Raw genomic sequence first — 18,222 nt, forward strand, 5'->3', positions numbered from 1 at the left:
AACACTTCTTCTCTAGACCCTTCACCAGCTTCGTTGCCTTTCTCTGGACACGCTCCAGCACCTCAATGTCCTTCTTGTAGCGAGGGGCCCAAAACTGACCACAGTATTCAAGGTGCGGCCTCACCAGGGCCGAGTACAGGGGCACGATCACCTCCCTCCTCCTACTGGCCACACTATTTCTGATACAGGCCAGGATGCCATTGGCCTTCTTGGCCACCTGGGCACACTGCTGGTTCATGTTGCTAATATGTTATTAGCAGGGTAAGGAGACACCTCTGTTTTTCTTTAAATCAGAAGATATTTCATATTCAGAGACAAATATTGGCAGTTGCTAAAGTCAGTAAACTGTCACATGGAAACATACAAAACAAAACATCTTTTAAGCAGGATGTCGAAATAAAACTAGATAAGTAATTACCTCTTAATGGTAAATGACACTTTTTCAGAGTACAGTCCTTCCGGCACAGGTTCATACACAGCCCCTACTATCTGCAAAATAAATAATCTACAGTTAATTGAAGAAAAATATTCCATTATTTATTTGAAGATCTTATATGATAAGTATTGCTCCTTGAAACAACCTGATGGGCATTACATCATCAGCTTTAACTTGCAAAACAATTTAGAACATATCTTCTAATGCAAAATGTCTAATGCACTTCTAATCAGGTATCCACATTAATATACATAATCACTGTAGATCAAAGGGCTACAATATCTGAATAAGGGAAACATTAAGAAACCCAAACAAACAATGATTTATTTTTATTTGTGATCACATCCTAAGGAGTAACACACAATGCTATAGGAAATCCAGTATTATAGTACCTCAAGAAATTTTACAGATCTATCACCAAATGCAAAGATAAAAATATGCTAGTCTGAGAGGTAATAATATACTAACATTTACAAGCAATTTTTGCATTTAGAATGGCAAGATAGCAATTCATACAATGATAAACACTTGTGCTCATTCACACATCAGACCAGAGAGGTTTATGCTTCTATAACCTTAAACATAAATTCTCATGGATCTAGTGAACACATGCAGAAATAATTGGTAGGTTGATCTGGCAAATCTGAATACCTTAGTTGCCAAGGAGAGCATATTGGTGCTGTAAAACGGTGGGTTCAGAGTTGCCATCTGATAAAGGATGCATCCTGCAGCCCAGACATCAGCCTTCTCTCCATACGGCTCACTCTTTACAACTTCAGGGCTAAGTAAAAAGCAATGCAACCCACAAGTGTTTAATTAATTCACCTAGAAGTAGGCTTATTTTTTTAAAAAACACCCAATATTTAGTTAGTCACTACAACATATTTTCAGAGCACATACAATGACGTTCAAAAGGTTGCATTTATTTCCTTTACCAGACAAATTCTTTAAGTGGAAGTACAATTAATAGCTTTTCCACTTCTACGCAGTTCTTCTCACAACACCAGTGGTTTAAATTTTGTTCACTTGTCCTTGCAACTCATTTCATGTTATAATGTCTCTGGACTTAATGAATACAAATGAACTACAGCATTCAGAACTTGTTTACAATGATGGCATTTCAATAAAATGGACTAGAGAACAGATAAATATATCACAACCTTTTGTAATTCAGATATCAGAAAGATTTGAATAAGATTCCTATATTTAGAATGCTAATGGATATGATTTTGCTATTAATGTGAGTAAACAAATTTTTCTCATTATATCATTTTCATCCTCTTAAAACTGCTGTAATGCATTCCCTGTGAGGATGCAACATGGACACTCAAGAGCCAGCTGAATGACAATTAAAAAATCCATTGTAAAGATCCATTTGAAGCAAGTGGAAGAAGGCAGTAATTTCAGTTTTCACTCAGTACAAAGCAGACTCCCCTTCCATCTCTTAATTTCCTCAGCACTTTTCATAAACCTGGATGATAATAATTTACAATAGTAGGAAATTCTGATGTTGGAGTTCAAGTCTTAGCAGTAAGTAAAGGTAATATCACATAATGTGGTTTTTTTTTCACTTAGCATCTTCTCTCTGTAATTATTCAGAGATATAAAAAATACTTGACTTCTTTCATCTATAAAATCAACTTGAAAACCAAGTTGTTCTCCTTTTTCTTTCAGCTTAGAATTTGGAACCACTATATCAATTTCATTATTATACTGCTGACATCTTTGGTAAAATGCCTTATTTTGGAGCTGAGAGGTACTGTGTAAATTCAATTAATAATGCAGTCTGGATAAAGTATATTGCTAGAAGGTGTGCTGCTTATATGTACGAAGTGCAGAAAACAGATTTTTAAAATAAATCGGATGAGGTCCCTTAGATAAACTATTATGCTGCAGAGAAATTAAGTGATCTTAACAGAGCAGAAAGTCAGAACAGAGGTCATAGTAGACTGACAGGTCAGACATTTCTGATAAAATTGATCAAGCAAGATACAGATTCCTTGGTGAAACCTAATTAGCAATTTTCCTTGAATTTTGCTGCTGCTATTTCATAACCATAGAGGGGAATACAGGATGTTGAACGTGGTGTTAGAACATAATACCATTTCTATAATCAGACTGTCTTTATTCCTCACTGTGAACTAATTCATTAGAGGACTTTGTGGAAATTTCATTTTTATGTATTAAATGTGTCTATTAGAGCAAACATCAGTATTGCAACTTATCATGTAGATGGTGAGCTCAGTAAGGCAAAGCCTCTGTCTTAGTAAAGTTCTAAGCATGCTCCTATTCAGAAAAATGAATCTGACTTGAATTTTACAATCTTTCATTCTAGTGATAATTTTCATGCATAGAGACATAAAGTTATAAATTATTATTTTTAAACTACTAAATAATATTAAAATCCCAAAGTGAGATTAGTCAAGCCAAATCTATGTACCTATGCAAAAAATTGCATAGCAGTCACAGAAGGAATAAGCTGAATACAGTCGAGAGCAAAACAGAAGCCACCATGACCTGGCCTGCAGAATCTGAACAGCAGGGAAGAACCTAGCTTGATGTCCAGAGCAAAAAGCAGTCCCTTGGGCTGGTGACTAGGAAATTTGTTACTACTATGATTTGGAAATTGCAGAAAGAATACAGTGCTGACAGGGTTGTAGTTTTAGCATGGTTTCACACAAATGCATAATAGCTTGAAGTTAATGAAGTCATTTAGTCTGCTTATTCATGCCAAAAGTCTTCTTGTTCTAAATGCATATCTAATCCCCTTTTTGTCTTTTTAAAACAAAAGGAGGACTTGCAGCAGAGTACTACTAAATCTTTTCTTCCAGAACAACTGTCTTTAGTCAGAAGTCTCTGATATTTAGAGGATTAGGATGACCAATAAATACTGTCTTATGCTTAAGAAGTACTTTAAATTACTGAAGTAATATTTATCTAAGGTGACCATGAAAGTTTTACAGAGAATACAAAATCCTATACTTACATGATGTTATGCTTTCATGGCTAATTAATTCTGTAATTTAGATTTTTAAATAGAATTTTCAAATATTATTTATTTACTTTTAAGAGATGTAGTGAAATCCCTTACCATGTTCTACAGGCTTGCCCCACCATCTGCTAGTTAGAAATGTGGGTGGGGTACAGTACTTGTTGACTAGCAAAACAGTTCTGCAGTCGAGTTGCATCTTTTGGATCCGCACTGTTGAGGATGCCAAGCAGAGAAAGTACCCTGTACACAGCCACCCACAAACAGGAAGGTGGTGGGAGTACATATGGTTTGTCTAATTCAGTTGACAACTGTGTATAAACTGTCACTGTCTGGTCAAGACCAGAAATAATGAGTAGAACCAGACTCTGAATTTTATTCCATAAAAACCATACAAAATCAGTCTTAGCCACAAACACTGAAAATTAATTTAAGGGTGTAGTATTGGTATGACCGTTTTTGCGTTTATTTGTAAAGGTGTGATTCTTGCTTTAATTCTTAGATTAAGAGATCTCGATTGGCTGAAATAGGACAGTGGCACCAATTAAATTTTTAGCAAACAGATGTCCCCATTCTAAAATGCATTCAGTGTCAAAATAAAATACATTAAGGGAGAAACTCTAAGAGCTGATAAAGAATTTCATTTCCATTGCTCCAAGGGCTGATCGTACTGCCGCAAAGCAGCCAGTACTGATGTTATACTCTATGATATCCACAGTCTTGGATATTAAAAGAGGCAGAAGATACTTATAGTCATTTAGTTCTTGCAGCTAACATATTCAATATAATCACTACAGTTTTCCTCTAGGTTTACAAATCACTGCTCATTTCCAAATTACGTATTCAAGCTGAAAAAGCTTACTTCAGCAGCATTATGTTTACTATAGGAGAGTCCTTCACTGAACAAATGTCCATAACAAATGCAAGACTAAATTCTTCTAAATGAAAGACACAGAAATATATCCACAGAATAATTCTTCAAATTCTCAGCATCCTTGAAAAGACAGTTTTATAACTGTTTCTCAGAAAGTTCACTCTTGCTCAACATATCAGCATTGCTTTTATATTTAATAACAAAGTCTTCTATGCCAACAGCCTTAAAATGAGTCTTGAATTTGATTACGACATTGTTTAATCCAAAGAGTTATCTGTTTTTCCTTTTGCAAAATTAAACAGCTGTTTAAAATACAGAAGATAGCTTTCCATACTACCCCACATTTTTAATTAGGATTAAAAAAAAAAAAGATAAAATCAAATCTTGTCAATATTTGTGCTACTCGTAAAACAGTACCATTTCACCAAATCATCTCTACGTGGCCTTGGAGACATTTTTGCAATCAAGCTTTCAGTTATAATTTTGCTCACTGATGTTATTTTATCATGGTTTTTATTTAAGAATACTTTTAACAGAGATTTACAAACAGACTGTCAACAATCTGAATCTGCTACATTAGTACTATCACATACCTATATGAAAGATGACTATCCTCACTGGATTAGCTCATGTTCACGTTAGTTATTAGTGGATAGAAGTTCCAAAATGAAGGAAGAAGTCCTGAATTTGGACAGGGAGGAAAGGGGGAGCTGAGGGAATGATGTTTTCAAAATAGCATTAATTTTCTAGAGCTTCTAAAGCTTCTAAGATACATTGTCAATACTATCAGAATGACTTTACATGGGACACAATCAGTGAAGATTTTCCAAGCTGCACAGAACTTCAATAAGCCACTCATGACTTGCCTTGGTACAGTGTTCACTGGTTAATCCAAGTGCTTCCAACAGATGTAAGCCTCTTCTACATTTGACTGTTATAATCATAGAATCGTTTAGGTTGGAAAAGACCTTTAAGAACATCAAGTCCAACCATAAACCTAACACTGCCAAGTCCACCACTAAACTATGTCACTACGTCGAGGGATGGTGACTCAACCATGTCCCTGGGCAGCCTGTTCCATGGCTTGACAACCCTTTCAGTGAAGAAATGTTTCCTAATATCTAATTTAAACCTCCCCTGGTGCAACTTGAGGCCATTTCCTCTTGTCCTATCGCTAGTTACTTGGCAGAAGAGACCAACACCCACCTCGCTACAACCTCCTCCTTTCAAGTAGTTGTAGAGAGTGATAAGGTCTCCCCTCAGCCTTCTTTTCTCCAGGCTAAACAACCTCAGTTCCCTCAGCCACTTCTCATAAGACTTGTGCTCCAGGCCCTTCACCAGCTTCGTTGCCCTTCTTTGGATGCACTTCAGCACCTCAATGTCTTTCTTGTAGTGAAGGGCCCAAAACTGAACACGGTATTTGAGGTGCATAATGGTGAAAAAAATTTGCCTTATATCAAGTTAGAATCTCTCCTGTTTCAATGAATGTCTATTTTCTCAGAAAAGGGCCACGACCACCAATTTCGGTCCAAAGAACGAGAAAACCAAGGGTATGCTTGTGTTTTGGCACCATTTCTAAGTTTCTATGAGCCAGGTGGCCCGTTTTCACTATACTAAACCTCTGCAGGATAATTTGTGGGTGTTTGGAGACCACTGTGACAAAACCACAGATCTACTCTATAATCAGTTCTCTGAATCAGAGAAAGGGGCGGGGGGCGGGGGGGGAGATAAGGAAAAAAAAATAAGGAAAAAAAAAGAAGCTGCTCACCATCAGCATCATCCCAAAGGAGGAAAAAAGAAAAACAGAAAAGCCGTTGCTGCTTGTCACAATTTTTCTCTGTATAGTTTGCTGTAAATTACAGATACGCATTCAGTATTATAGCTTCATAATTACCACTAAAAGAAAAACGGGAGCCACAAAACTGACAGTTCGAATAAAGAGCTTCTGTGAACATTGCTGAAAGCTATTTGCATTTCTCACCTACAAGAAGAATTCAACAGAAGCCTTTTGGGGATATTCTGTCTATTCCTTGAGTGATGAACTGGAACAGGATTTTCAATCACTACTTAAAAATTTTGCCTTCACAGTGTTCTATTTTGAAATGTATTGCCAAGTAATTCTATAATTTATTACATTGTCTTCTAACTTGTATACATTTTCCCATTACAAATTATGTTAAATATTTTTGCAAAATATTTTATATATATATTTAAAATTTCTTCTTCACAAAAGATACCTTTTCAGGCATCCTAAATCTCTGCTGATGCCTATAGAAAAATTCATCATTTCCACCATTTTTTAAAATGTACAGGGGTAGGGAAGAAATTTACTACCTTCACTTTGCAATTTTACAGTGTAATAAATCCGCTTGCCACCAGGTGGGGAATGTAACTTTAAAATGGGTGACGTCAGCTAAGAGAGGTAACTTTCATGTGTATAATTGCTCTCTCATCAGTGTAATCTCAACAGTTTGATTCTCTAGTCCAAGCATTGCCTGTCTCTGCCCAGAAAGTTGCTCTACATTCATATAGTCTATAGAGAGGCAAATCTGAGGTCAGTGACAGGCCACTAATAACTGTAGGATACAGCAGACTGTATGATAATACCTCCCTTAATGTTTTTACTAAAATCTTCAAAAAAAAAAAGCCTGGTTTGATGGGGAAGGACACTTTTCACTGCAAATAGCAGTAAAGTTGTGTAGTCTGTCTCAATTTGAAATGTTAATGAGCACTGAAAAATGCATAAAAAAAAGATCCCAGTAATAAACCAGTGTAGCTCTCAGCTACGCTGCTGTTCATCAACAATTTAATGAAATCACTAACCTACTGCTTTCTTTCAGCACAAATTCAATGTGTCTCTGTCTAAAATAGAAGCAGATGTTTCATACTCCACCTTTTGGGATTTTTATTTTACAGTTTCGAAAATAAAGATATGGACATCCAGTTAACATTCAACAACTGATTTGTATTTCTTTGAATTTACAAACCTTTAAGCTTTTTTGTGTGCTAACATATATTATTGCGTAGAGATGCCAAATATATTAACTATGAAAAATAATTTATGGCCTCTAGCAGTGTAATAAGACAGTGTTCGAGAACACATGAAAAACTGCCAGCAATTCATTTCTAATTCACCCATGTCATATATTAATACAAATCAAATGACATTTTTTAAAAAGTTTACTCTATTGTTCTTTACTCCTATTGCTTTGTTAAACAAAAACAAACAAAAAAAATCTTCTTCTTCATACCTAAATCATTAAACATCCAAGGCAGAAGCATGTTCAGAGCACAAGTTCCTCTTCCTAATCCCTAAGTGCAAAGACTCACTCATACCTACTTTTTTCCCCAGAGCACATATGAAACTGTGAAGGCCAAAACATCCTCACATGTGGTAAGTTGTTTAAGCTGTATATTTGAAAAATATTGTAAGCCAAGATGTTGTTTTGCTCCTGCTGATCCCAGTCACTCTTTACCACCACTGTCTCCTCTGCTGTGCCAGCACAAGTACCTCTACAGCTGCATTATGCGTCAGACCAAAGACCTGACACACCTGAAAAATAACCTAAATTATTTTTCAGCCAGGTCAGTTCTCTAATCCAGTTCATCATCATATGTTTATGCAAATGCTTGTGTTGGCTGAGGAATGGTATGGCTGTTTTGGGGTTTTTTTCCAGGGTTGGGTTTTTTTTCCCTTGAATCATTTCATTGACACAGTTTATATCACAGCCCTAAAAAAAAGTGGTACTGGCAGAAATTTGGGAGGCTTTTTCTAGGGAAGAGAGATACTAAATACAACTGCCAAGAGGCCAGCTTTACATATATGAAAGCAGCTTCCACTGAAACACAACTTTCAACTTTACCCTTAGTTCATAACGCTTAACAGAACCTTTTTTTTTTTTACCTTTGCTAAGTAAGAAAAATTTAGTCAATCAAAATATAAGTAAACCAAGAAAATGTATAAAAAGCTTCAGAATATCTCTTCTCAGTTCCTCTTTCTGAGAATAAAGCCTATACAAAAAGCTGCTGAAAAGAGCAGAAGAATTTTATTGTGAGGACTTCTGTGTTCATACTCAGAAGTAGAAGACAAGCAAGGTACATTCAACTATTATGTGTTCTCCCATCTTTGAACTCTGTACTTTTCCTGCAAGAGTTATATCTCTGGCAGTTAGAAAAGATTCATGTATTTATCTGACAGACCTTTTTTTTTGTGGCAACTTTATATTTTCACTGCTTTTACACATATGAACCTTTAGCACTAGTGAAAACAAGTTCTTTCTGAATCTCCTGGAGCAGTAGCAAAAAAGTACCTCATTGCATCAGTATCTTTTTAAAAAGTATCTTTAAAACTGAAGGATACATTTCACTGATATTCAATGAGTATGCTGCCCAAGAGACATCCCTATCTAAACCTTCTCATGTTTGAATACACAGAAAACAACATGCTCCAAAAATTCCCAGATATGGCAACCGCATACCTGCTGGGACACCACTGGGCAATTTCAAAGTCTTCTGCTTAAGTATCAATGGCAGCAGGTAGAACAAGAAAGCTGCCAAGAATTCTCATAATGTATACGTTGAAAGTGTTGAAGACGTCAACATGACAACTTTGTTCGAATATAGTTATGCCAGAAACAGTGTTGCTAGCTGGATAAACCAATCTATGCTTAATTTGACAATGTGGAACAAAGAATTAAACTTAAAAAAGCATGACAGTATCTGCCTCATGCTATCTAAACTGAACTAACTTCTCTACAAGTATGAATAATCTCATCTTTAATATATATGTGTGTGCATGTCTATGTGTGTCCATATGTATATGTGCATACATATATACACAGTACTACTCAAAGATACATTTAGGGCCTCTAGAATTTTCCAGCCAGAACAGTATTCTGTGAATATTTCATTTCAGAAATACAGCAATTGGGGAGCACTTACAGTATAAAAATTTACAGTGCTAATGACTTACACTGGCAACAAAAATTGGGAGAACTCTCAACATAATGCAAGGGCCAAGGTTATCAATATTTAAGTACCCTTCACAAGCAGACCACAAATATTGGAGTTTCATGGGCTTTTATGTGCATTTATCCCCAACTGAGGGTTTTCTATATACTTTTTTTAAGAAAAAGTTAAGCGCCTATTTGCAATGTCTTTTCCCCACATCAGGATACAGTCACAAATATAGTGTGTAGATATATTTGGAAAATATCCCGTAAAGATACAAATCCGTTTGAATTTGGCCTTCTTGTCTACACACTGTATCTGTGATCTGGAAAAAAACTTGCTGTGAGTCAGTGTGTAAAACAACTATATGTTTCTAGCCCTTTACTTTTTTAAAAACTCCTTTCAAGGACAATTTAAAAAGCCTTGCAGGCTCTATCAGAAAAGGTGATGTTTATAGCAAGCTGCTTTTTCCTTCAGTTGTCTTATTATTACTGTAATGTATTATTATTATTTCACACTGTAATGACCTCATCGTGCTCTACAACTACCTGAAAGGAGGTTGTAGCGAGGTGGGGGTTGGTCTCTTCTCCCAAGTAACTAGCGATAGGACGAGAGAAAATGGCCTCAAGTTGCGTCAAGGGAGGTTTAGATTGGACATTAGGAAAAATTTCTTTACTGGAAGAGTGGTCAGGCCTTGGAACAGGCTGCCCAGGGAAGTGGTAGAGTCACCATCCCTGGAAGTATTTAAAAGACGTGTAGATGAGGTGCTTAGGGACATGGTTTAGTGGGCATGGTGGTGTTGGGTTGACGGTTGGACTTGATGATCTTAGAGGTCTTTTCCAACCTTAATGATTCTATGATTCTATGAAAATATAGCAATGATCTAATTAAGCTCAAAATGTGCATAGCTCTTTCAACTGGTTTTATACTTCTGAATTTTCAAGACTGTCATATGCACCTCTGAGTAATTTATAAGGACAAATCAAAGTATCATTAATATGTAGTTTAGTGTTCCAGTATTACATACAGAGCCTCTGGGAGGCTTAAAACAGAAAAAACACATTAAAGTTCTAATTTATACCTATTATTCCTTCAGACACACCATGGAACAAAGTCTAAAACAAGAAGAAGTATAAGCCAGATTATGAAACTTACAAAATAAAATTTCCCTTTGATGTGATTTTTGATTTATGTTATTAAAGGCAAGCTCACTGCATGGCCCACACATCTGGTGTTCTTATTCATACAAAAATATCTAGCAGATTGTCAAGCTGCCAGTTTTAACAGAAATGCTGTAGATAAATCTGTAAGTTGTGGCAAAGTGCTATCCATGTACATAAAAATTGAAACACTCATATTCTAAAAGGTACTCATAACATGGAAAAATAACTATCTGCAAGAAGATGACCACAAGCAGTAGCAAATCCAATTCTACACTACTTTAAAATAAACCTGAATCTTGAATAACTGATTTCATATAAGGTGTTATCACCTAACTTTAAACTCCTATAAGCTAGATTTATGCTAAGCCAGTGCTCCAGCTCCCTCTGTAGCAAAAGAGAGACAGGCACATCAAGTGGTTGATTCATCTCATCCTAAAATAGCTGTTTAAGATAGATGGGATGAAATTCATTATTTAAGTGCCTATTTTTTTCCATTACTTTCAGTAGTCATCTAGCTGCTTGACTTGACTAAGACACCTAGTTTTTGAATGACTACATATAAGCAAGATGAATCCCAGCCACACAGAGACTTATTACTGACAGTAACTTGTTTCTGACAGTAAGGTATGAATTAGATGACTTTGCAAGTATTTGGATTTGCTGGAATCTAATATACAAGATAATTAACTGAAAACTACTGTTCTGTCTAGCAGTCACATTCAGTATGGATTAAATGTAAAAGAAAAAAGAAAGTAGACAGCTGAAGATTTTACCTGAATAAGATGGTAACTTCATTGTCTTCTTTTACACAGAATTTAAAATTCCCAAATCTAAATAAAGTCTGTTGATCCAGATGCTTGCAAAAACCCTCACGAAAGTCAGTAGATGAAATATGAGCACAGGGTCATAACATAATAATCTAGGCATAACTTGTTATATATTTTAATATTAAACAAATAATTTATTGCTTGATGGCTCACTTACTTAAAAATATCAGCTGAAAACGTAAGGCTACATGGGAAACTGGGCAAAGACTAAAGAGAAGGAAGGAGGAGGTTTGAGATATCACCTCATTCTATTGAGCTCACTCCCTAACCACAGTAATGGGCACCCTTGAGAAACAGGCCAGAAGCAAAATAGGACAAGTGACCTAAACTGAACTGTCACATGATCCTGTGATGAGAAAAACATTTAATTCCACAGTTTTCTTCTCTAAATAATCTCTAAAATTCCTTCCAGGAATAAACTAAAGCCTTTATCAACTCTTCTTGAGATAGGAAGTAGAAAGAAAATACTGTATACATTAATTTGTAAATAGTAATCAACAAAACCTACCAACAAATTACATTTACAACACAGTCCTGCATCTCCCAATTTAATAACTGGGCACCTTGATCTCTATAAAAATACACAGACTACTTGTCTGCAGTTGGGATCATATAGCTAATTCACTGCTACATCCCTGGATAACGCTATACTACCTCCTTAGTCATAAAATCATCGACCCTTGCTTGTGCAGCTCAAATTGTGAAAAGCTTAGACATTGAGTAGTAACCCAGGAAAACAGCTTTCTTCAGAACACAGATATATACATCTGTTTGAAATCATGGGGTATTTAAATTCAACCTTCTTATGACACTCCTGTAAGCAATAACCAGCCATAACCAAGAAGTTTGAGGACTCCAGGTATGGAAAATGCCAGTTGCCAATGTGAGTTTAACTCTAAATGATTAAACCCACAAAAATTATTCAAGTATCAGCAAATAATTTATTTTTACCTCTCCCCTCTTTCATTCAAAACAGACTCTTCCATAATGTCCGTTTTAAATAAGACCCTGATAAGACTAGGGATGCATCTCACGCAGAAAATACAGTCACTTGTGGTGAGAGAGGAAACGGAAGGAAAGACTACTGGCTGCTCTGCTTGCAGATGACTCAACATGAACTTGTTCATTTAGAAAGCATCAATGCCCGTTTATAGCATTTCTTAATCAGATGTCTATCCTATTTCTGATTCTAATTATTTTCTTTATTTCAATTATGCTAAAAGAGTATTACAAATATTCAGCCTCCCACTTGTTAGTCAATTATTGACGTGGCTGTTCTTTCAGTTGGATGGCTAGCATACCTCATGCTGCCTCCAGTAATTCTTAAGCTGCCGCTAGCCTGCCTTTCCTTGAAGGAGACAGTGAATCTACTACTGAACAAAATAAGAAAGGGTGAAAAGAGGAAAGCAGACCCTTAAAAATCCAATATTAACATTTCTCTAATGAGACGTGGCCACTAATAATGTCTACATAAAGTCCAAGAACTCTATTCTGTTACAGTGGCATGTGCTGTCACTTATTCTACCATTAAAGTTATCGTAACAACAAAATCACCGTTCTGCGCAAAAACTCGGCTGTGGAAAAAAATCCCCAAGAAGTAGTATAAAAGAGATGGAAGAAACCAAGGAAAGACTAAGGGAGTTTAAGCAATCCTTGACAGAGCTTTGAAATCTGGCTACTATGAAAAAACAAGCAACTGAACAAAAGCCACACCAGAAACTAAAGCCCAAGACCCAAGTGAAAACAGGAAATAGCTTTAAGTGACCACCAAAGACATGGTAAAACAGCAAACACACTATTAAGGAAACATCAAAGACAGCAAGATGACATATAATGGCACTGGAAATTGAAACAGCACACCATATACTGAGCAGCAAAGTAAAACAGAACAAGAAATAGTGAAGATTTAGAAGCAGTAAGGATCTGCCAAGATATACCAATATGACTGACATTAAGATAGAATAGAATGGGAAAAAACGGAAAAAAAACCACCAAAAGTATTCCAAGTTCCTGCAGTTCAGATGTCAAAGTAACACAGTTCCTCTAGATGTAGCTCATTTGACATTACTTGAAAAAAGATTAAAACACAATAATTCTAGCAAACAATTACCAATAACATTGGACTAAAAGACATTTACAAGCTCATAAATTAGTTTGATGAAATGACTAATCTTATTCTAATAAAAAGTGTCCATTCATTATTATTATCTGTTCCAAAGGGATTATAAATTAAAAGTCTTAAGCCATTGAGGGAAAAAACGTAATAATTAATATACATTAAAATAATTGTTATACAAGTTCTACAGAAAGAATTATTTCCAAGTAGTACATTGTTGGTTTATAATCTGTTATGTTGGTAGAATAGTATTTTCTTTTTTTTCAGACAGCATTCTAAATTCATCAGTAAGTCTATAAAATTATTACATACTATACTTCTATTTTTATATTTTTTTCAAGCACTAAAGTAACTCTTTAGAAGCTAGATCAACACCACTCACTACTTAGAAAACAGGTATAGAAAATAACCTGTATGTTTTCACACTCCCTTTCATCAAGAAAACCTATGCTATGACTTTAAGTTACTTCTAAGAGTAAAACAATTCTTTTCTTAGGATAGAAAAAAACATCTGTATGAACTAGTCCATGTCACTTCCAAAGTGGTCTGCTTTCTTTTAGTCCAAGATTTTTTTGCATTCTCTCCTCTCTAGTATTAATTTATGTCTTATGGTGGGGACTTCCATCATTTCCATTGAAACATTCTTCCAGAGATAAATAGAGATATCTTCACGCTTTCTTACTTTGTTTCACATCATTTCCAGTTTTACTCCCATGTATAATGCTATGTAATACTGGATGTGGTACTAAGTACATTTCAAATGTGAGGTGACAATTGTTATTTAGCCAAACTTGTTACTTAATAAAAATTATATAAAGTTAAACCATTTGGTTGTCTTTTTATAAGTCAATCTCTGTCAACTGCTTATAATGGTCTTCCTTGAAGTTCATCTAACTTATCCTTTTAGCAATGTTATGTCCATAATGAAACATAATATTCTATGCAGAGTTGCACTGTGGCATACAGATAGAGACAGTATAATCTGCCTGTCCTCAGCTATACTGTCCCTGTGGATTCTATCTCCAATTGCATTGGTCTTTTTGCTGACATGTGTTATTATAAACCTATTCCTAAACTACAACCACATTATCACAATTACTTTTCATTGCTATGTTTCATTCTCAGAGTGAATACTAGTATTAATCGACTTTCAGAAGATCCTCTGATAAAAATGGTGTATTAATATACTGAAAGGATTATTTAACTTCTGTTACCTTTCTAATGAAATCAGCAAATCCTCTCCAGGAGCCAGCTGTTCCATGAACAGCAAAACTAAAGCAAGACTAGTTTTTCACTAGTTTTCTACTCTCCCTCACCCCACAGTACCATCAATTTCCTATTCTCTTGGTTATCTAAACACACCAAACTACTGTCACATGACAGCATGAACTGCCACTTATTTGGAAGGTAACATTTCAGCTGAGCTTAAACACTTTTCTCACCAAAAAGATTAAACTGTTTCTCTACTCGCTATCCATCACCAAATTTTCACAAACATTGAAATAACCTAAACTCTTAAATTTGGTTGAAATTGGTGAAGTTGTTCAGAGGCTATTTTTGGAGGAAGAAAGAACTGCTGGAAAAACTGGTAATCAGTTTGATCATATAGCATCATAAAGCAGGTTAAAAATTAAGTATGTATGAAAGTACAACACACTCCCCCATCTTAAACTACCTTTCCCAACACAAAAATGCTGTAAGTAAGCGAAAATATTATCATGCCACCAGAATAACCAATGAGAAAAAACAGCTACTGCAGATCTCTGCATGAAATCATATCACAATATCGATTTATGCAGTGCTCTTACAAGATATGGCTATAAATAGAAACAGTGACCAATACTAGAAAAGAAATTTGGGTAACATAACACAGTATGCAGACTGACCATAAACAGAAATTAAGATCAAGGAATATTTTCTCCTCCACGGCAGAGAAGATGAGGGACACAAGTAAAATAGTACCTCTAATTTCCACAAAAATTAGTTTCCTCAAAACACCACAAAGAGGAAACACCTCAACTTTAGCACAAAAAGCCAAATCTTACATTACATTGTTCTGTGTATCAGTTTTCCAACATTTTAGAACAATTATGTTTCAGAAAGATAAAGTTAGTTCGCCAACTAACGTGGAACATTCTCACCTACTTCTTAATGATACCTGAGGGGTCTGCTCTTCTTCACAGTTTCCCCAACAGCTTTTTAAGATCAGTCAAGTTCTCAAGGAATTATGATGGGATTCGCTATTCCATCCCAATCTAAAAATTTACTTCATTTCCCAGAGTTTTTCTAAAGTTCCTGTATACATATACAATTACAAAAGCAGTTACCGTAACCATGACTCTGCTAACTTTTATTTATACCCTTTTTGTGAAACAAAGAAATGGTATGTATACATGAAAGGAAACATCAGTCTCTATAACAATGTACAATTTGCTGTGTCTCTTCTGGGAAGTCCTCCGAGACAGCAGGATAATAAAGACTCTGTCACCACTAACTTGAAGCAGATTGTTTCTGGTGACTTATGAGCTGGAAAAAGACTTCAGAATTCATTATCAATTCCCTAAAGCAGTCTTTTCCTCAATTTTTAATGTATTAAGTGTAAACACATCCATTTAATACATTTGGTATTCTAAACATACACATTGCTAGATTTTTTAATTCAAGGACATGACCAATTAAAAGGAATTTCATTTGTATGATAGTAGAATAAAACCTAGTACGAAGTAGAATTAAAAACCATCAGAATTACAAAGCACAATTGTATAAGCCACTCACTAAACATAAAACAGTATCTGCTGTTACTTTACGATGTCACAGTTTTTAAAAAATTGCATTAGCAAATTGATTCAGTCAACCCCAAAACCAAACATGTTTGGTACATACAGTGATATGTTTTTATCTTAACCACTCTGCATAATGCTGCATAGCCAAATTTAAACAATAAGCATCAGAAACTACTTTTGACATTTATTATTTTGTTTCTGTACTATATTGTCTGCTCCAAGAAGGGTGGGTTGCAACTCAAACTAGCCAGAGTTATTATTCTGTCAATTCAGAAGAAAGCAATGTCTGCCACTCTAAAATGACAATGCTGTCTCACAGCTCTTTCTCTTCCTCCTTTCCTTTTTTTTTTTGTGCAGGAACTAATATTGCTGCTCTTGGTAGATATGCATTCCCAATAATTTGATTATTTTATAGCCCTTCACATCTACTTAAATCATACAAAAAAACAAACAAACAAACAAAAAATCTAGTCCAAGCACTGCTTAAGTCTACAGGCTCTGACTTCTGCTTCATGACTTGTGTTAAAACACTCAATCAGTCCACCTCATTCCTTGTGAACAGGAGTCCATATCAAAAAGCCCACTGTCACACACAGTACTAGCCAAGTACCTTGAAGGTGGCATCCAGAGCACTCAGCTGTTTGCAAAGCCTTTTTAACATTCTTAAATTATTATGACATTGAGAAGACTTTAATGCTTTAGCCTGTCATTTTAAATATCATTCAAGCATACATTTTAAATACAGAGACATCAGTACTTTATCTTTGTTCTCTTTTCCGACTGCAGACAGGCAAGAATCGCTGCGTCCATGATTTTGCCTGTGGAATAGAACTGACAAGTAATGTCCCAAAAGACCACTTACTGAGAGACTGCAACATGTAAGTGACGTTTTATCCTCATGCCTACATCTACATAACTGGACAAAGAGGTACAAAAAGAACGGCCACAGTTCTAGCTCTGATGTGAACTTCCACATACAAAGACAGGGTATGAGAATAATAAATGTGGTATAAGCAAACATTAAAAAAAACCCAGAATATATTTAAATCTAAAGAACGTTACTCTCAAATAAAAATTTCCTATAAAATGTGAAAAGACCCAAAGACATCATCGACAGAATCTAATAGGAAAAAAAAAGAAGTGAATGTAGATAGGATAAGAAAAATACAACTCAGTGACCCTGAAGGCCACTGGGGCATGGTTTGGAACCTGACACTTCTAAAGATTGATCTAACTTGCAGACACTTTACCTGTAACTGTTGTTTACAAGAGCACAATAAATTTCCATCAACAGCTTCTCTGCCCAGTTATAACTGAACAAAACAAATCAATTATTTCAGAGCTGAAAAAGATGGCACATAACTAGTTACACCAAAGTCTTATTGCACTTAACTACCCCAAGCTATCACTCACAGATTGTGCATCTGTGGAGGGTTGACCCAGGCTGGACACCAGGTGCCCACCAAAGCCTCTCTATCACTCCCCCTCCTCAGCTGGACAGGGGAGAGAAAATATAATGAAAGGCTCGTGGGTTGAGATAAGGACAGGAAGAGATCACTTACCAATTACCATCACGGGCAAAACAGACTCGACTTGGAGAAAATTAACTTAATTCATTGCCAATCAAATCAGGGTAGGGTAATGAGAAAATAAAACCAAATCTTAAAACACCTTCTCCCCACCCCTCCCTTCTTCCCCAGCTCAACGTCACTCCCAAATTCTCTACCTCCTTCCCCCAAGCGGCGCAGGGGGACGGGGAATGGGGGTTGTGGTCAGTTCATCACATATTGTCTCTGCCGCTCCTTCCTCCTCAGGGTTGGGACTCCTCACACGCTTTCCCTGCTCCAGCGTGGTCCTTCCCATGGGAGACAGTTCTCCATGAAATTCTCCAACATGTGTCCTTCCCATGGGCTGCAGTTCTTCACGAACTGCTCCAGCATGGGTCCCTTCCACGGGGTGCAGTCCTTTAGGAGCAGACTGCTCCAGCATGGGTCCCCCACAGGGTCACAAGTCCTGCCAGCGTGGGCTTCTCTCTCTCTGTAGGTCCACAGGTCCTGCCAGGAGCCTGCTCCAGCACGAGCCCT

General features: G+C 36.1%; 1 protein-coding gene across 1 annotated transcript in view; it reads right to left on the reverse strand.

The window, feature by feature from the left end:
- NEK10 (NIMA-related kinase 10) overlaps window positions 1-18,222 on the reverse strand; it is a gene marked incomplete at its 3' end in the record, with an annotated part of 71,951 nt that overhangs the window by 16,742 nt on the left and 36,987 nt on the right. Inside the window, exons 23-24 of the mRNA XM_009581023.1 lie at window positions 1,088-1,217; window positions 419-489 (exon numbers count right to left, since the gene is read on the reverse strand). Of these exons, the coding sequence (XP_009579318.1) occupies window positions 419-489; window positions 1,088-1,217 (201 nt within the window). The remainder of the gene's footprint in view (window positions 1-418; window positions 490-1,087; window positions 1,218-18,222) is intronic.

The sequence above is a fragment of the Fulmarus glacialis genome, unplaced genomic scaffold (assembly GCF_000690835.1).
Source record: "Fulmarus glacialis isolate BGI_N327 unplaced genomic scaffold, ASM69083v1 scaffold5297, whole genome shotgun sequence".
Classification (NCBI taxonomy): Eukaryota; Metazoa; Chordata; class Aves; order Procellariiformes; family Procellariidae; genus Fulmarus; species Fulmarus glacialis.